General features: G+C 38.0%; 1 protein-coding gene across 4 annotated transcripts in view; it reads left to right on the forward strand.

Annotated features, from left to right (window-relative positions):
- The window catches only part of LOC122816558 (katanin interacting protein), a 3576055-nt gene that overhangs the window by 2263279 nt on the left and 1291517 nt on the right, over positions 1–21259 (forward strand). For all 4 annotated transcript variants that reach the window (XM_044089422.1, XM_044089419.1, XM_044089421.1 and 1 more), the window contains exon 14: positions 19104–19241. In XM_044089422.1, the coding sequence (XP_043945357.1) occupies positions 19104–19241 (138 nt within the window). The remainder of the gene's footprint in view (positions 1–19103; positions 19242–21259) is intronic.

Genomic DNA, 21259 nt, shown 5'->3' on the forward strand with positions numbered 1-21259 from the left:
ACTAATGGTTGTGGGCAAGAGGGCAAGACCTCCTGCACCCCGCACCCCCCCGCTCTCTAAATATACCAACTCCGAGATCGCAAGGTAGGAAGTATGCACCATTTTGTTCCCATCCATTGCCTTGGTGACCCTCCCAAAAAAGCCCATCAGGTTGAGTAAGCCTGATCTGCCCTTGACAAAAACAAACTGGGTTGAATCCAGTGATTGAAGGTTTTCTATGTCTTTATTAATCACTTCAGTGATGATTTTTTTTCCATGGCTTTGCATATGAGAGTAGTCAGACTTACAGTTGTATAGTTCCTAGTGTCCTTTGATGGGCCTCCCTTGTGTAGATTGATCACTGTTGCTTTTCTTCATTCGCATGGTGCAAAGCCTTTCTGGTGGCTATGGTTAAACACTGACTCCATTGGTCCATATAGGTCACGTTCTAAACTATTTAGGAGACATCCTGGGATATTATCGGGACTAGTCGATGCAGTGTTTTTGGCCTTAGAGAGCACATCTAAGACCTGCTCCTGAGTGATAGTTGGGGGGGTATGTCTTAACACCTTCTGTACCAGTACCAGTTAGCTAGCACATTGCATATAGTATTATTCCATATTAATCATGTTTGTAGGAATTTTCTGTGTGGGTTATATAGGTTCATAGGTTGTTACTAAGCATATAGTCTAGGAGACCATTAAAAAAACCTACCCCAAATGCCCCAAAGAACTGTTTGTTTAAGTGACTTGCTTAAGGTCAGAGAGTAGGTAGATGAAGGTAGAAAGATTCAAACTCTATACCCTTGGCAGAAAAAGCAGCTCATGAACAAGTCAGAGCTATAGTCCTCTGCAAGAACCTCCAGACATAGGACCCAGCAGAACATATTACTGTGCGTGTTTAATGTGCTTTTTAAGAATGATGCAGAGAAAAACATCATTGACCTCTCAGCTAGAGTGTCGATACTCAGGATCTCCATGGCTGAGTTGCAGAGCATTATCTTAATCAATACACTTTTCTTGAAAATTAAATATGGTGGTTTCATAGGTTTATTTGTCTCCTTCACATTCATTGATTACTCCTCTCTCCCCCCCAACTTTCTCTCAGGAAATATCATTAATATAACTCCCCCTAATATCACTAGGGAACATGTCCTTAATGCTCTATCTAAGACCAGGGGCACTGCATCAGTGGGCCCAGACAATATCCCAAGATGCTTTTCAAATAGCATGAAACATGACCGATCAGAACCTCTGGAATTACTGTTTAACTGTAGCCTCCAAACAGGTTTTATACCTCATGAATGGAGAAAGGCAGCAGTCTTCCCTCTGCACAAGGGTGGGCCATGTATAGACCCTGGAAACTACAGACCCATAAGTCTCACTAGTCTTATATGTAAAGCCATGGAAATAATTATCATGGAGATGATAAACAGAGATATAGCAAACCTCCAGACACTGGACATAACCCAATTTGGTTTTGTCAGGGGCAGATCATGTCTACTCAACCTGGTGGATTTCTTTGAGAAGGTCACCAAAGCAAAGGATGAGGACAAAATTGTTCATACTGCCTACGTTGACCTGTTAAAGGCATTTGACACAATACCCCACTCAGACATTGTTGACAAACTTAGAAGTTAGGTACAAACCCATATGTCACCCAGTGGATAGCAAACTGTCTCACAGACAGGACCTAGGAAGTTAGATTTGGGGAGTCCACTTCTACAAAGAGGCTAGTCACAAGTGGAGTCCCTCAGAGGTCAGTCCTTGGACTGCTCTTTATTGGCATTTACTTCTCAGAAGTCAGGGCCAGTGTCAGTGCTCTCTGGATGACTACATTTTTGCAGATTGCAAATTAGGAGCTGTTATTGAATCTCATACTGACACAAATGTTCTCCAGGAGGGGCTGACACAGACAAACAACTGGTGTCAGAGTCATGGACTAAAATTAAATGCCAAGTAATGCATAATAGTATCCTTTGGGAAGTCATCCATCCCTGGTAACTGTCATATTGACAACACACCCCTTAGAGTTGCCCCACTAGTCAGGGACTTGGGGACACATAGTGATAGTAATCTAGCCTTTGATCATCACGTGTCAGCAGTGGTGAGGACATCATTCTATGTTGCACAACTTATAAACAAAAGTATGGCATCTCAGTTCAAGGAAGTCATTGTTCCACTGTATTCAGCATTCATTAGACCCGTCATTGAGTACATTGCCCCCTTTGGTATGTACCTAACCAGGCATATCCAACAATTGGAACATCCACAGAGGTTTCTCACTAAAAGAATACAGGGCATAAGTAATATGTCCTATGCAGACCGCCTCAAGGCCCTATCCCCTGTATTCTGTCTCCTACAGGCTTTTAAGGGGAGATCTATGCCTGGCATACAGGGCATTGTCAGACCCTACTCTGATGGACTTCCTGCATATCCACAAAACAAACAGTACCAGAATTACCCATTCTAAAGACTTAAACCTTGCCTGTGATATAAATAGGATCTGCTGGAGAGAGAAGTATGTATCCCAGAGACTAACCCGTCTACGGAACAGTCTCCCCATCCATGTGAAGCAGAGTTCCTCCCAAACCAATTCAAGTGCAACTTGGACAACTGGATGGGAAAACAGAAATTCATCCCTGGTTTGGCACCTATGTCTGTAATGGACACAGGTAACCTGTAAATGGTTCATCTCCCAGGCCCATGCTTACATTTATCAAGGGTATCAGAACTTGTCGGAGAATTGGGATGCATGGCTAGGCTTAAAAAGGCCCTTGTGGTCATTAGCCTAGTAAATACCTATAAACATCCTGCAGTGTGGACATCACCTAGTTACATAATACAGTTTCTGTATGTAAGGACTAAAGGATTTGATAAAAAACTGTAAATGTGTTGCACAAGCTGTTTCAAAATGCTTTGTCAAAATGTTATGAGTATCAAGCATGTTTTTTTGCTCTGAGACTATGAACTTGATCACTGAATTGCTAAGCAACTGAATGTGTTGCCCCATAAAATGGGTGATGTAATATAGTATAATGTCGCCCCCTGGTGCCTCACAACTGCTCCATTAATTTTTCTAACCAAATGTAGTATCATATTTGTCTGTCCACATGGTGTAGAGGGGTGAATCCATGTGTGTGTACCTGATGATGAAGCATGTTCAATTAATGGTGTAGGCACTGGAGGAATGACTTGGGCATAGCGGATGATTTGAGCAGCTGATGCCAGCTCACTCATCCTAAGGAGGAGAGAGGTTGATAGGCCTGTGACACTGGAGGCACGTATCTGTGGGTGGGTTTGTTGCCCATTTGTAGTGGCTGGGTTGGCTCTTAGGTTCATAGGTAGGTACTAGGCTATCGGCCCAAGGGCCTACATAAGCCTAGCCAACAAGGTTCCCTGGCTTACACCACCCAAGAGAGTTATTTTCCTGTGCCACTGTTGAGCAGAGACACAGAAGGGATCCCTGGGGTGTATTTCCTATTTTCCATCCACACATCATCTTGCTGCCAAGAAGGGCTATAATCCCCAGTAGCATTTATAGGAGCATGCACACCATCTCCATCTGACCAGGTACTAGGAGGTATGGGTAGGGCTGTTCTCAGAACCTGAAGATATCCCATTCCCTACCATCCAACTCTCACCAAAGGATAAATGATGGGCTGTTTAGGATCAGAGTATGGACGAATGGGCTATAGGGCTCTGATCTAGCCTAGAGATTCAGAAGCCATGTAGCTGAAATGCTCTTATGTCCTTAAGGGGTCATTTGCATATATCCCATGGTCCTCCACTACAGGAGGGTTAATGTGTTACACAATGACTTGCACTTTTCACTTAGTAGCATTAGCTGTTTCTGACATGTGAAAAACACAGGCATGAGAAGGTCATTGGCCACACTGCATATAAGAAGTAGAGGCCGGTAAATGTACATGATAAGGGTAGGTATGCAAGTTTCACCCATTGGACTTATCCAAAAGGTGCAAGGAGCAAGAGGTTCACACCACAAAAATTGGTTTATTGCACAAACCCACAAATAAAATGTACAGATAAGCGCTTTTGTCACACATACTTAAGAGACTTCATCAGATAACTACAGAAAATGTGGCTACTGTTTAAAAACTTGCAACAAATCATGTGACTGAGTCTGCCAAAAAGTTTAAAGGAACATTACCATGTTATACAAAATTACTTAAAACACAATATCCAAACTTTAAAAACATTGCCTTCATAAACATTAAATAAACACAGACATCTAAAACCATATAAAACACACATCATCTAAAATATGCTTTAAGTCTTAACAAACAGGAAATGGAAATTGTACCAGCATTGCTCGGTGCTCACCCTACATTTAATCTTAGTTGCCAGGTAAGCTCTTTTTTCTCCAAAAATATACACCAAGGACCATCCCTGGCACTTTCAATTTGCTGTTTAAGTGTAATAAATTTAAAAACAGAATTGGAGTAAATATTAATGTGTTTGGTCAGAGCAGTTTTTCATTATGATTTTTTATATCATTCAAATGTTTATAAATCCTGTCTTTTAAAACCCTTTCAGTTTTTGTTTTAGAGCAAAGTATTAAAATGCATGCTGCAATACAAACAAAGGACATGTTTAAATGTCATAATTGTAAAATTTGGAAACATGTTGCTGTTGGTAAAAGCTTTATTATTAATGGCAGAAAGGTATGCATCCCAGGTAAATTCAACTGCCTCACAAAAGGAGTAGTTTATATTGCATTATGCCATTGCTGTATGTGCTTTTATGTAGGAAAACCTGAAAGGTTTGTTTGTGAGTGTGACTGTCAGTTTGGGACATCTGTTCTTATTAGGAGGTTAACACTTCAATATTTGAAGATGTACATAGTTTTGTGTGTTAGTATTAAGTTAATAGGCTTTAGGGGGCATTGGGGTGTTTTTTGTGGGCTTTCAATAAAACAAAAGTTTTGTAAGATGTGACATAGGCTATGACAAGAAACAACTGTATAAAAGTTTAACCTGCCAAACAGTGTATGTATGTAACACAAAAGCTGGAACTAGACATTTAACAAAAAAAGCTATTATATAAAAGGTGGGAATCATAACCTTTTAATACAACAATGCTTTCTGTAATATCTTTAAATGTCAGTAGTCTCACAGATAAATACAGAAAAGAAAGAGTAGTGAACTGTATTATAAAAGCAGAGTGCAAATAGCTGTGCTACAGGAGACACACTTGGGAAGACCTGAACATGTGAATTTGATAAAGAAAGGTTTTCAGGATAGTTATTCGGTGAAATACTTGGGACATAGGAAAACAGGAGTATGTATATTAATTGCAAGAGGAGCTCCAGTATGATAGAGGATAAAAAAGATAATAATGGTAGATTTGTACTAAGGGACTGCTGGCAAGGGAGGAGGATTACATTGGCATGTATTTATATTCCACCTGAAACTGCCCAATGGAGCTTAAGAAAATTCTGAGAAATAATCAACTTTCAGCAAGGAATGTTACTTATAGGTGTGGACTGGAATTTGATTTACAGCTGTGAATATGTTTCTGGGGGGCCCAGAAGGGAAATTATAACAAAGGAGGGTAAACTTTTGAAGAAATTTATGAAAATATTTGGCATAAAAGATATGAATGCAGTACTAAGAGTTCAGAGTGAACTTGCGTATTATTCCGCAAGATAGAAAAATTGGGCTGGGCTAGACAGAATTCACATTTCACAGAAACACGTGCATTTAATTGAAGGACTTGATATGCACCCAATATCTATTTCAGATCATGCGCCAATAATAACTGAAATAAAAACACAGGGTAATGAAATAAAAGTGAGACACTGGTGCTATACTAAACGAGGTGGCAAAACTACTGCTAAAAATCATATATGTGTAAATAGAAAAGATTTTCTAGTTGGTACCAGTTCAAGAATCAGGACTCTTTGCAGGCCCACTTTCCTGTGGTTCTTGATTATTTGTGTGAGTTACTGTAAAGTTAAACAGTTTTTCAAAGGGATGTTGCACATCCTTCCACCTGGGAAGCAGGTGACTCATTCTTGGGATTTTAACATTGTGTTTGTAACACTTTTTCAGTTTTAACCAGATTATCAGGCTGAACTCTAATTCTTAACATGGAAGATTGTTATTGCTGTGACTTCTGCAGGGAGAGAATCCAAGTTACAAGCTTTTATGGCGAGTCTACCTTACTTCATTTATCACAAGGACAGAATTTCGTTAAGAACTAACTCTTCTTTTATGCCTAAGTGGTCTCAGAGTTTACTTTTAGCCAGACTATTAATCTCCCTGTCTTCCTCCCTGAATTCAAGAACTAGGGAGTAAAGATTCTTCACACCCTGGTTGTCACAGGCAGCTTAGTTACTGCCCAGACAAAACACAAGCCTTCAGGAAGGTGGATCATCTGTTTGTCTCCTATGAAGGGAAGAGGAGAGGACATCTGGTTTCAAAGCAGACTATTTCCAGAGGGTTGCAACATATTGCTTTTTGTGTACTCACCATATTAAGCCATTTCCAGATAGGGTTAGGGTCTATTTAGGAAAGGCTTTGGCTTCTTCAGTGGCTTCCTGGAAAGGGATAGGCTCTCAAATTATTCCAGAGGCAGCAACTCGGTCCTCTGTACATACTTTTGCAAAAAAAAAAAAAAAAAATACAAACTAGATTCTGTTTCCATGTCCATAACGTACTTTGCTGTGACCATTCTTCAGGGGCTCCTGGGATTTTAGTTTAGTTCTCCTCCTTTCTTAGTTTCCAAGCTATGATAATATTGAACATAGTACAGATGTGCAAGTTAACTTTCCATAACAATAGCTGTAATAAGTCACTGTTTCAGTGGCCACCCCTCCTTCCAACAGCCTTATTTTGGCTGTTATCCTTTTGTATTGCCAAGGTGTGGCTGTATTGTCCCTTTACCTTTGGGTCTGTTTCCTAGCAGTGTCCTTTCAATGCTTTTGCCTCCTTTTTCTAGGCAAAAAGGCTCTGGCTAATTTGGTGCTCTGTCATTATAGTGGAGCTCCTGACATAGCAGGTGGAAGGCATCCTTAAGCTTTGAAAGCTGTCTAGTCACTGGGGTAGGATCTAAATAGCTTATGCTACTGCAACAGTGATCTATTAGAACATATACTGTTGTGGTAAGTGAACGACTTGCTTTCCTCCATATGCCAGTTTGATCTAGGATCATCATCCGTGATTTACTTTTACTTTATTCTATCATGGATAATGAGTAGGACTCCAAATGGTTCTTTTCAGCTATGTTCAAAATATTTTTCTATTTTTTTTTTTTTTTTTTTTGCTTGAGGCTCTGGAATTGGATTAGCCTTTCTTTGAGAAATGGGTAACCTTGCCTGCCAGTAATGTAGGACAGTTGTTGCTTGGTAATTGTCTGATACAAAGGAGAACTGCTTGAGGCCATCTGTAACCAAGTTGTTATTAGTAAACTGTGAAGACAAAAATGAACTCGTCATCAACTTTTAGGGAGAACATGGGGAAATGAACAGTCATAGGTAAGCTATAAAACAGTCATGTTTTTTCTCTTCTGTACTGTCTTGCTCTGCTGTCAGCATTTAGAATAGACCCTTTTGCTTTCCAAGTCATAGGAGTATCATCTGTCTCTCTGAAGGTACTTTTCATTATTCTCTTTGAGAAACAAACTTTGTGTTTGGCAGACTCAGCCTTTCACTATTTCAGGCATCTGACTGTCACTCAGCAGACTTGAAATTCCCCTTGGTGACGTTGTTTCTGGTGTCAGTAACTTCTGGTCAAATGCATTTTGGAGCTCAGGCTGTCATTCAGCATCATAACTAGTGTATCTTAGGGCGGTCTTTTTCTTCCAAAGGTAGTTTTAGAACTCACTTAACCAGACCAGTCTCCTTGCTGCCTGTGTTCAAGGTGTGAAATGAGGTAGAAGGGAGCCCGCAAGATTTTTTGCAGAGGGGTGCAAACCCAGAGCCCCACCCACGCAGCCCCACCCCCTCTGTCCATGCAGCCCCACCCCCTCCGCCCACACAGCCATTCCAGTGTCCCATTACTTGGATATTTCTCCCCATTTGTTATTGACACTGTTCACATCTCTGTGTGCATACTGTTTTATGCTTTACTTCGACAATGATTACAGATATTTGGATTTCATGTATAACTTTTATTTCAAATTTTATAGAACAAATACTGATAGACGTTTACTAAACCTAAACAAAGCAATAGTCTTACAATGAAAACAGACTCAGCATTAAAACTTCTCTACCTTTAAAACCCACATTCACTGAAACAGCATTGAAACCCACATTTAAAGAAAATGCATCTGGCCAGTGGCAGGGTAAGTTTACCTTTGGGCTGTTTTCAAATCATAGGTTCCTTGCACACATTTTTAGAACCATGCAAAAGTTTTTTGATTCACCTTCCTGACTGTATTAATTATACTATATAATAATTGAATGATATCCCTTGTATAACACAGCACCACTTGGTAGTGTGTTTTAAATTTATAGTTCTGAACATTTTTCCTTTAAGCAATGGAACAAATCATATGAACCAATAATGATAACCTGCCCAATTCAGAACATTTCAACCATAAAGGGCCACTCAAACTTCTGTCATGCAATCCACCAGTATCAATCAATATGCAGAATCTCTGCAGAAGTAAAAGTCATCTGAATAATTTCACATTAGAGAGATCTGAAACCAATAAAGAGGTTGCGTTGCTAGAAAACAAATATTTCAGTGTTTCATTTACAAATTCAGTGCCTGTTGCCCTTGAAGAATAAATTGCCTATGTTACATTCAAAGAAATGGTAAGCTGGCATATTGCAATAGGGAATGGGAGGCAAGGTGAAAAACAGGTTCATAGTTATTAGGTGTCTCATACAAAGGAGGACATACTAAGGACTGCAGTACCATACCCCCTTAAAATACAAATGTACTTGCTGTAGGAGTAGAACCTACAGCCCTTTGTATCAAGATGCAAATATGCTACCTGCTGTGCTAACACTGCTTTAAAATTCTATACCACAATAATGATACCATTTGCTAAACAAAACAATTGCACATTTTAAGCAGACTTAGCATGAGCAGCTGTAACCTTTGCTTCCCTTGAAGCTCACAATTCCTTGAAAATGCACTTGAAAATAAACTCCACCTGCTAGATCTAACGGGTTTATATTGTAACATCGAAGTCTCAAAACTTTGAATGCTACTATATCGAAACCACTACATCGAAAGCGGAAAATAGCTAAACCACGGGCAAGATTTTGGTGAGCCATTTCACAGCTTTGCTATTCCCTCCACTGTGGTGCGATAATTATGGACCTTAGGGTTAGGGAGCGGGTTAAGGTAAGTGGATAGGTAGTACTGTATGTATGGTTTAGTGTAGGCTTAGAAGTAGGGTTTTGTAAAGTGTATGTGTGTGGATTATTTATTTTTGGTGTGCTTGTGTTGTGTGTGTGTTTCTCGGAGTAGCAAATTTTTTCCCTGGGAAAAAAATTCGCTGTTCTGAGCATTCGATGTTATCACATTTCGAACTTCCAAGTTCGAGCTTATTGTGTTCGATATTTTGAAGTTCGATTATGTGATATAAACCCAGATCTAACTAGGGCTTTTCTCCCTCTCTCTCTCTGACTCTGTCTGTCTGTCTCTCTCTCACACACACACCTCAACTTCTTAGTGCAAGAAATCTGGACAAAGCCTATAATGAACAGGGACAGATTATAAATATTGCTTTCATAAACTTATAAAATTGCTAGGATAACAGGATTTGTGTTGGTATGCATTTTTCTAAAGGATATGATGTCTAAAACTATTTAGCAACTTCAATCCTTTTTAGGATGAAAATGGGGCAAAAATTAGGACATTCTGCAAAAACCTTGACAGCTGAGGGGTATGCTACCTCCCTTTTGCACACACACATACACACACCTGCATAGGCGCCGGAAGCTGTTGAAGACTGGGGGGGGTGGGGTGGAAGGTGAGAGGGGCACTTAGTGATCTAAAAAGGGCATTTTTTTAAAAAAACTATTTACTACCACAACATAGGTTCACTTAGAGGACATTTTAAGCTTAGCCAGTTTCCCTTTTGGTGGTTGAATTAACATTTCTTGATTGGTCTTACCTATCCCATGGCTGATAATTGTACATTAGCCCTAATGATAATAACATGATCATACCATAGATAATTTGAGGGGACCCATGTAAGGGATGCAGCATTTAGGAACTGCCTCTATCCATTAGTGACATGAGGAGCAATCCTGGAGTACATTTTTTATTACCCATCCTTAGATCCAAGTCGCCTTTGAATATGGACAGGGATGAGCTTTGTTTTACTTGAATCGATAGTCTGTAACCACATGCCTCTCCAATAGCAGCCCCCTCCCCAGCCATTCCAGTGTTCCATTACTTGGCTATTTCTCCTCAGGTACCATAAACACTGTTCAAACCTGTCAGCGTGCATGCTGTTTCCTTATTTACTTCTACAGTGATTACAGAAATTGAAATAAAATAGCACAAACACTGAGCCATTTGCTAAACAAACAATACAGTCTTTCAATGAAAACATACGTAGCATGAGCAGTAAAATTCTCTGCCCTTAAAACTCACATTCATTGAAAGGGCATGAAAACCCACATTCATTTTGCATCTGTCTAGTGGAGGACTAAGCTTATCTCTGGGATTTTTCAAACTATAGGCTCCTTACACATTTTTGGGGCCATACATTCATGTATGTGTTCTTTGATTCATCTTCCTGATTGTATTAAATTATATTCCTTGTATAATACACCACCTCTTGTTAGAATGTGTTTTAAATTTGTAGTTTTGAACAGTCTTCTAAATGTATGAACCAGTAATGACAAAATTACCAATTTCAGAAAATTTCACCCGTAAAAGGCCACTCAATTTTTTCTTACTACAATCCACCAATATTAGTAAATATGCAAAATCTCTGAGGAAAGCCATCTAAATAATTCCACATTAAAAGGATCTGTAACTAAAGAAGAGGTTGCTGCTAGCAAACAACATTATATTTCATTGCTTTATCTACAAATAAAGTGCTTGTTGCCCTTGAAGAATAAATTGCCTGTGTTACATTTAAGAAATAAGCTAGTAATATTGCAATACGGAATGGATGGCAAACTGATAACAGGTTCATAGTTACTAGGTAACTTCTCCAGAGGAGGACATTCACAGGACTGCAGCATCCACTCTCTTTAAAGTACAACACAGTACAGCAGATAACACAATCCCCCCAGTAGCAGCAGATAACACAATCCCACCAGCAGCAGATAACACAAACCCACAGACAGTTGAGAGGTATGGGATTTATTTGTAATGCACAAGGACTTGGGGTGCCGTCCTCACACCCCAGATAAGATCAAATCTCCTACTAGAGTCTATGGCGTGACAGTGCTGGTAAACAAAGAGCAGCTGCAGAAGAGGAAACAGTTTTAAAGCTCTCAGCATGTCCCTCCGTTATCCCTGTTCTTGTAGAATGTAATTTAGCTTCATATTTTTGCACTGTCATTTATGAAATATTTGATTTTACAGAATAGCAGGGTTTGTGTTAACATGCTTTCCCTAAATGATATGAAGTCTGAAACCCAAATGTATGCCATTATTTGGTGACTTCAGTCCTCGATAATTTGAGATCACAAATTTTATGATAAACAGACCAAAACTATGATGCAAAAATGGGGACATTCTGTGAAATCTAGACAATTGAGAAGTATGCTGGCTGTATCCCACCCACCTCCCCAACAAAATCCATCAACATACAATTTTTCCTCTGTCTCTCTTGCAAACATTTCTGTATTCTACTTGCAGATTTTCAGTTCTTAACACTTTCCATTTTCAGCTGCAAGCTCAAGAAATCATGTACACATGTCAACTCTCCCCGATTTTACAAAATGTCTCTGACTTTATCTCACATATTTACCCCGTCTCTCATAATTTTTTTCTAAATCTTCTGGTAAACAGCTGAGGCATTTCCCTCTTAACATCAGCTTAGGCTGATTTAGTAGAAGAGCTCAGTGCTGATTGTTATGTATTGTGCTTACTGAATGTGTTCTGAGATGAGAAGGTAGCCTCCAAGTTAAGCAGATACTTACACCTATCACATACTTAATCATTGTGAGTTAGCAATAGAAAGTTTTCAGCAAGCACAAGGCAGTTATTACTGGCTGTAGATGGGATAAAAGCTGACTGAGATTACATATTGACCAGTGTAGATGAAGGGGGTGCAAGCAAAAAGGATAAGTTAATAACATACTCTTGCTGTAAGACGGGGAGATAATCGACTGGACTGAGAAAAGGTGATAATATGGTAAAAAAAAAATAAAGGATAAAAGAATGAGCTGTGTCTGTTGTAGTCAAAAGTGCAAAAAAAAATGTAAAAGTGGCAGAAATACGTAGGATCAGTCATGCAATCAGAAGTGGCGCATTTAAATGAAATAGCTTTACCCAGAATGCTAATGTGGTCTCTCTCTACTGAACTAGTAAAAGCAATGAGCAACACGTAGTCTAACCCAATAGATCCAGATACAGTAACTGTAATAGCAGATAATCTGAGTAGTTGCACGTGTATTAACAGTACAGCGGTGAGGTAATAAAGGTACATCAGAAAAATAACCTGCACTCTGTACTGCAGCACTGTAGAACAGCAGCTTGAAATGTTATAACACTTAGTAATCAGCAGCAAGCAGAAATGCAACACCTGTGATGAAAAAAAGTGTAATCTGTAACTTTAATATTTTATGTACATTTATCAGTAACAGGCAACACTAGTTATTATCTAGTCTGTTTACTATAAATATGCTGTTTTGCTATAATATGAACCTGCACAGGGGTGTAATTATTAATAAATATAAATTGTTGGTACAGTCAGCATAAATCTTTTGCACTTTACCTTCTGTTTTGCACACATTGTATTGAAGTGTTCTTTTTTAAACTGGTTGCAACTACCACATATTTCTTAACTTGACTGCGCACATAAACTGGCTCATAACTATGTAAATAAAACATCAAACGTGAACTTCGGGAAGTATAATGAGTCAGAAGTAGAGAAATGGATTGCTTCTAGAAAATATATCTATCTGTATGACCTGTAACTGATTAGCATAGAAACAGAACTGGATGTGAATGTAGATCTTGCTGGACAGAGTGATGGATTTAACAGATCTGCCCCAGAGATGAGCAGTGACTGAAGTTCTAGGTTGTTCCTGAAAGCAGAAACTTTCAGAAGTAGAAGACATATTGATGATCCTTCTGGCAAGGATAAAGCCAGCAGGCATAGAGTGTTGCTCTTAAAGTTAGTCATAGAAATAAAGGTGAGGACCAGGGCATTTGAATAACAAAACCCAATTAATATGTAGTGCATGTACAAAGGGTAAGCTTGTGGATAGGTGCTAGGGTGATAGTTGCAACATTTACAAGAAGGAAAAATGGAAGGTGAACATAAATTGTTTTCTAGTGAGTTACTTCTGTTAAACTATTAAGAATGAGAAGAAAGACAGCAGTCCAAGGCACATTAAGTGTCACGGACAGAAACAGAAGGAAAAGGGAAGATTTCTAAAACAAGATTGCATTGATTAACAATATACACAACAGCTGTTATTTGTATACATGTATATTTGTAAGAGCATGATTGTAATGCATTTGTGCAAATGCACAGAAGGTTGAATAGTTTTACAGGTGTAAAATGTGAGCAAACAGAATATTAGTATGTGCGACTGGCAATAGTGCAGAAGTGTTTTTTTTTTTTTATGCCACATAAGTAATACTGATTACTAACAGGGTATGCATTATAGACAAATAATAGACTACAAATATATGGATTACTTCCTTATAACAGGTAGCTTGTAGTACATTATTGAACATAGAAAATAGCCATAGTGAGGATTTAATAATTTTCAAATAATTTTTACTGTGCTGAAAAAGTTAGCTATTTGCCAAGTTTTGTTGAAAATTAGTCCAAAATGTCAAGCTATACTCTAGACATATGGTGGGAGATAGTGTAACGACTTTTAATTGCATTATCTGTAAATGCTGTTTCCATAATATTCAAATTAATTTACAGTAACACTATCTTAATATGTTTACTTCTGTGATCTTAATGTGGGCTGTCATGAACACTTAAGAGTATCAGGTACAGTCATCTTGCATACTGGTATTCAAACTGTGCTTTGAGTAACATCTTAGTGGAAATGTAGGACTATGATACTGATGAATTTTATAATTTGTTGACAAGCTTGTTTTGGGGAAGAAAGAGTTATAAAGAGTAGTTAAAAGGTGCAGACAACAACGAAAAAGGGAAAAATTATCTAAATAAATTAGTTTCAGAAAGATGTGCAGAATTCTGTAGCAAAGTTAAAATGGTGATGTTGCATTTTATGTGCAAAAATTCTTCATTCCTGTTACAGTTCTTTTTTAAAATATTTTTTTCACTGCAATTATTTTGTTTAAGTAGGGTTTTATTGATAATTTTCTAATGTTTTAATAGATGAATGGCAACACAACTGTCTTGCAAACAGAACACTTTCCATGTTGCTGTTTGTCATGGCATTAGAATGCATTTCAAGTTAAACATTTTACTGCCACTAATCTATGTGGTATGACTGCTCAAAAACAAATCTTTACAAAAGAACTTGCTGTAAGAACAATTTAATAAAGGCATTCTGACCCAAAACTGTTTTTGGTTTCTTTAACCACTTTTGACTGCAAATGTCACGTTTTCTCGAGTTGTAGCAGTCTTATAGTTAGTCATTTTTAAGAAAGATTGTTAAACCGTCTTCCTTTCTGTACCTTTTAGTAGATTTTTACTGTTTTCATTTATTTAGCTTTAAATGCTCAGACTGCTGAAAGTTGAAACATCATATTTCAAGCACTACTGAATATGTATGTACGTCTATAGATACATAGATAGATAAAAAACACTTGTTGCCAAGAGCAGTTGCAGTTAACTGCTCCTGGGTAAACTGCTTTGACTGACTTGCTTTGCAGTGGGTCCATAAAATTCCCTCTCTTCATACTATTTATTTTCCGCTGAATAGAATCACACACACTTTTCATCAAATGCATTCTGTTTGTTCCATTTCTCTGACCTGCAGCTCGTAATATAGCAATAACCCACGCCTGGGTGTGGGTAATGCTGGATTTACCCACGGTTGGTGTGGGGACCAAACAAAGCCAACCGTGGGTAAATCCAGCATTACCCACACCCAGAAGTGGGTTATTGCTATTATACAATGACATTATTTAAGAAAATAAATAATTACTTTTCTTAAATAATGGCATTGTATAATGCCTCTTTACTGCCCTTCCGCAGCTGTCTGGTATTCTGCGGCAGTTCTGATATACTGCGCATGCCTACGCAGTACATCAGAGATGTGGGCAAAAGCACTGTTTCGCTATGTTAAATGGGTTTAACATAGCGAGACAGCTTTAAAAAAAGCAACGGAGATCTCCGTTGCTTATTGTAAAGCTGTCTCGCTATGTTAAACCCATTTAACATAGCGAAACAGTAAAAAGCAACGGAGATCGCTTTTTTTTTTTTTTAAACTGTCTCGCTATGTTAAATGGGTTTAACATAGCGAGACAGCTTTAAAATAAGCAACGGATATCTCCGTTGCTTATTTTAAAGCTGTCTCGCTATGTTAAACCCATTTAATATAGCGAGACAGCTTTAAAAAAAAAAGCAACGGAGATCGCAAGATCTCCGTTGCTTTTTACACACTGTGTCACTATGTTAAAGGAGTTTAATATAGCGAGACAGCTTTAAAAAAAGCAACGGAGATCTCCGTTGCTTTTTTTAAACCTGTCTCGCTATGTTAAACTCTTTTAACATAGCGAGACAGTGTTTTATACTAACGGAAAAAGTCCAGGTGACCGGACCTTTTTCCGTTAGTATATTGAGGGATTTACAACGGGCACGCTGGTTGGGCTGGCCAATCAGCGTGCACGTTTTAGGGGAGGAATTGTATAATTAACTTTGCATCACACCTGGAAAGTGATCAATATTTCTAAAGCACCTACCTATTATTCTGATGCATTATTTTAGTCACCTTTCTTCACTGAACTAACTTAAGTTCCCGCGTGACGGCAGAATTTTTTTTTTTTACTTGTTGAATCCCTCTTGGCTGGCCAACCTGAAATAAAAGTGGGAGGGCACTTTCCCTTTCCCTTCTCCGTATGGTTTTGTTATTTTGTGATCTTCTCGGCACCCTTCACTCAGAGACAGGGTGCTGAGCAGATCGCAAAATAACAGAAGTACATTAATTAAAATAAATAAGTAAATACTTACAATTCCACCCTTTACGAGGCCGGCTGTATGGCACCCTAGGCGGTCGCGTACGCCTAAGGCCGGCCGTGTCTCTAACCCACAAAATGCATAAACGGACTAATCAACACCTCAGTATTATTAAAATGTAATGTAAATTCCACAAGTAAACTGAGATATTTCACTTAAGAAGTCTTTCTTAACTTTCAGATAGTAAGTAAATTTATAACTAAACAAATTTATGACGTGAATTTCGTAACATCACTCTTTGTCTGTTTGGACTGTAATAGCTGAGAAGAATTGTATGATTTCTGCTGTCAGACAGGCAATAGAACAACACTAAGGGGAATCTGTGTCTAAAAAGTCTTCATATATTCAGATGACAGATAACTACTCTGGGAACAAAAGTATGAACTCCTTTCAGCAGCTCTTGTACCTTCCAGTGACTGCATTTGTAAACACATAATATTTTATACAAAAAGGTGCTGTCAACAACATTCATATGCAAGCCACACAGTCTGAATATATTCAGCAGATGCTTGGTAACTGGTGAGATGTTGCTGCATAAAAAATGTTTTCATTTCTGAGATTAGTTACTTATTAGAATGACTACAGTGCTGTAGTTATCAAAATAAAAGGCCTGCTGTCTGTTCAATGCACAAAAAATAAACTCTTGTTCCAGAGATTTTAAAATAAGTTTTAACCAACAATAGAAGACATTATCCATCTGTGTATCTGACACATCTTTTTTCTAGCACTCTTTGTTGCAAAAACAGTGGGTACAAATTCAAACAGACCACTTAGGCTGGGTGGCATTATCTTTTTCATAGAGTGAGAGAGAGGAAACTATCTTTATGGCCAATGAAATATGCCTGTTACGGAAATTCGCACCTAACTTGTGTTTGGCATTAATACATGATGCAGACGCACACAAGGCTTCCGGTCCTCCTAGACGATGAGTTTTTGTTTTTCCGCTGCCCTCAGGGACTAGACTAGACAAGACAAAAAGTGCTCCCTCCCCCTTGCTCAGTGGTTCCAGTACCCTTGCTTACCTGTTACTTGTACCTTCTTTGTCTGCAGTCCGAACATCTTCCGGAATTCAAATTCCCCACGGGAGAGGAAGATGGATGTAAAGGGCATTCTTAAAGAAGAACACCCCCCCCAAAAAATTTTTTTTTTAAATTAAGAGAAAATTAATCTCTTGGTCAGCCGGTTCCAGGTGGGTGCAAGTGCACCCCTTGCACTTGCCTGCAGGTGCCCTTGGAAGGGAGTCCTTCTGCACCTAGATGATGTGCATTATCAAGCTGAGTGTTTTACTTCTATTGTACACTTGAGTTTAAGAAGATGGGTCAGCTATCTTTCGTCCTCCAGACAAAGGAGTGACAGCTGACAAGGAAATCCAAATCATCTAGCAACCGTATTTTTTTTTGCCACAGTTCAGTCATCTGACCTTTGGCTGTACTGTCAAGGCTCATTCTGTGGGGAAGACCATGGTCACTTCAGCATGACTGCATGCTCTTAAGTTTGTTTGTATCTTCACTTCTGTAACATAGCTTCCTTTGTCATGTCTCTGCTTCAGGGTTGTACTTCTTACCCCATGTTTTTTTCTTATGACCCTTCTTACTTCCTTACATTAGGAAGGTTGTCAAGATACCATTGGGATTTGTCCCCAGCTAGCACGACCATTGTAGTGGACATTTTGAAGAAAGATGCAACACCTCATTGAGTACTCATTATATTAAACTGTCCTCTGCTATGGGTATTATTTTATCAGTCTCCCCTTGTGTTAGTCTGATGTTTTGGCTTCTTAGAGCAAGAGTTGCTAATGCTTTCCAGGTTTATAATTTGTATATTTTACAAATGTTTTCTTCTTGCAAACATCAGCTCGGTTTTGTTCAGTGGTATAAAAATGTGAGAGGAATGGTGCAGGGCTCATAGCCATCATAGTTTGACACGGGTTCTGCAGCATGAACTAGCAGAGGGCATATGTACCTTGTGCATGGAAATGAGCTCAACAGAACATATTCTTATGAAGGATCACAGATGTATGCATACTTTACAGAGAGTTATCTTGTAGATAATACTCGCATGTCTTTTGTGTTTTAAACAAGACCATGGAAAAAAATAAAATCCTTTGAACACAAATTTCTACAAACCTACAACTTAAAACATTCATATAAGTGCATATCTACATGTCACACTGTCAGCTGAGATCTTTATTTAAGAAAGACAGTGTGCAAGACTGAATTTTTTCTTTTGATGTTTATATTTTTATTTTACATTCGAGCTTCCAAGATTTAATTATGCTTTGTTTTGTGTGCGTGCGCGTGTGCGCCGCTTGTGGTTTGTAAACATGTAAAACCTTAATATAAAAAGTAAGTGAAAATCGTGTGAAGAGAATATACCTCTCAACTGTCTAGATTTTCAGACTGTTCAGATATTCACCTTATGTTTTGGTCTGTTCTTCATTTGTGGTTTTCTGGCAAATCACTGAAGACTGAAGTTACTAAATAATGACATACATTTGAGTTTCAGTCTTCATATCCTTCAGAAAATGTATGCTAACACAAATCCTGTTGTTCTAGCAACTTTCAAAGTTTTTAAGAGCAGTCTGTAAAATTTGTTCCTATTTTTGGGCCTTTGTCCCAAAATTATTTTAGGATTTGTCCAGATTTTTTGCACCAATAGGTTGAGAGGTATGTTAATTACATGTTCAGTGGTTAGTTACTTAGTGCCATTTGTTAAGCTAGACTTTATTGATTTAGAAAAAAAACAGACATAAAAGCTTCTGCCTTTCAGAGTGTGACGTTGAAATCTAACACGAAAGTGAAATAAGAAAACTGACTTGAGTTGAATGGTGTGTTTGTTTTCCAGACCACAAAAGAACGCAACATGTGGAACTGCTCTTTCCATCCACCAGTGCAATTGTACTTCATCATCCGAAACCCAGACAGATCACCTGACTTTGGCATTTCTAAGATAAGGATTTGGAATTACAACAAGAGTCTTAGTGTAAGCAGCCTTTGCTATTTCTGTGCTGTAGTAGATATACACTAGTTACAAAAAGCTGTGTGGATTCAAAGGCAAAGCTTGTTGGGAAATCTCTGGTAAGGACTCATGCAAATTTTGTTAGACAAAAAAGGATTGCATCTGAAATGAAAATGCATTTACTGAACTGGGAGCACTTTTGATACTTTAAAATCTTGGTCCTGTAATTTATGTTTAGCATGTATTTGACAAACCATGAGTAAAATATTCTAATAACTTTAATGGTTAAACTGAATCCAGAAGGATTTGCGTTGTGATAGAACATTAATTAGAAATGTTTTTTTAAATAAAGTAAGTCACGTTTAGATTGATCCTTAAATATCGTTGCATGCAACTTGTTCCTTAAAAAGCTTTCACAGTATGCAGCAGGAGTCCTTAAAGCCCTAGATTAAAATGGATGACTTCAGCTTTATCCTTTATTGAGCTGCTGATACACACAAAGAAAACGAGTCTATATGCATGTGCTTTGAGGATGATCAGGCCCTTGAAATGTGCAGTAAGCTGCAGTGTTTAGTGTTTGTTTCACTTTCTAATAAAGTAGTTGTTAAGTGTTCTTGAAGACAATTGGCATCTTAGGATAGTTAACTATACATTATGCTACTAACATTAGTTGGCAACAGTGAGAAATGTATTTGTTTTTTTGAATATTAAAAGACTTGCGTGACTAAGATAAAGATTTGGCTTAAGACTGTTTGAAAAGTATTGTTTTCTCTCTTTAAAACATTTTGTTCATATATAAGAATGTATGCTTTAAATAGTGCTTGCTGATGTAAAAAGATAATAGTACTTCTTTTAAATCAAAGGAGTAGTATAAAAAAATGTGTGTGCATATTTACTAAACACATTATTTTTGTTTGTATAGTTTATCTAGTGCAACATTTGTGTATTTAATTTTTCTGCCATTATTTCTTCCAGTTCTGTAGTTTTTGGTCTTATTTAAAAATTACTGATGATTTCACAGTTTCTTTTTCTTTTCCTGCCATCTGTGCCATCAGGTCATAGGGCAGTGATCCCTTATTTTATAGTTTGTTAAACAACACTATGATAGTGTGACTTTCCTCTTCCATTGACCACTACTAAAATATTGGCTGTTTTGCAAATCTTGTAAAGTTATTATGCAACCCATTCATGTGAAATCAACTTAAAATGTTTGTCAGTTGAAGTATTAATGATCTTAGAGTGTCCTGCCTTTTTATTGTTGTGACTAAAAATGCAGTTCTTCTCTAATGTTGGGGAAATTTCATTTTAAAAAACTGGATACCTGGCAGCCTTGCTAAGACAACGATTGCCAGGGGCCAAGTAGTTGGCAGATATACATGGGAACAAAAGGAAATACAAACTAGGACTAGCTGTGTAACACATGTACCTTAGTGTTCTGCTTCACTTTCGTGACTTATTTGTTACACCACTGTATGTGGTGTATAAAGTGATGATTTGCATCTTCATTATACTGGCATTTTTTTTTCAGGCATAAAAAAAATCTTAATAAAATACGTTTTCCTTGTGATGACACTGATTGATCTTTAACCTCAGTGACATCAACCAAGGGGAAACCTGAGAGGTGTCCCTAGACTTTAATGGACCCAAGTTGCCCATGCCCAGAGAGGCGTCCATTAAAGTCTATGGACAATCGCCTTACACGACATCAGGCAGGGAAACACTAAATTTATTTCGGCCATGGTCTTAATAAAAGGTTTACAAAGATTTGTATTACAAAATGGTCCAAATAAATATGGGTACACTTGTCCAAACTGCATTGTGGCATTTAACTCCCAAGATGCCTCAAAGCAGTCTTGTGGAAAAAAAAGACACTTTAAGATAACGCACTTTATCTGTAAAGATTAACTGCCTGTTTAAGTGCAAGATTAACTGCCTGTTTAAGTGCACAGGAACTTGCAGTCTCATCACTGTACTGTCTGAACCTTTCATTTTTTTTTGTTGTCATTTTATCTGAACTTTTGAGTATAGCTTGTTCATAGGTT

This window comes from Protopterus annectens, chromosome 12.part0 (assembly GCF_019279795.1).
Source record: "Protopterus annectens isolate FY-2018-M chromosome 12.part0, PAN1.0, whole genome shotgun sequence".
Taxonomy (NCBI): Eukaryota; Metazoa; Chordata; order Ceratodontiformes; family Protopteridae; genus Protopterus; species Protopterus annectens.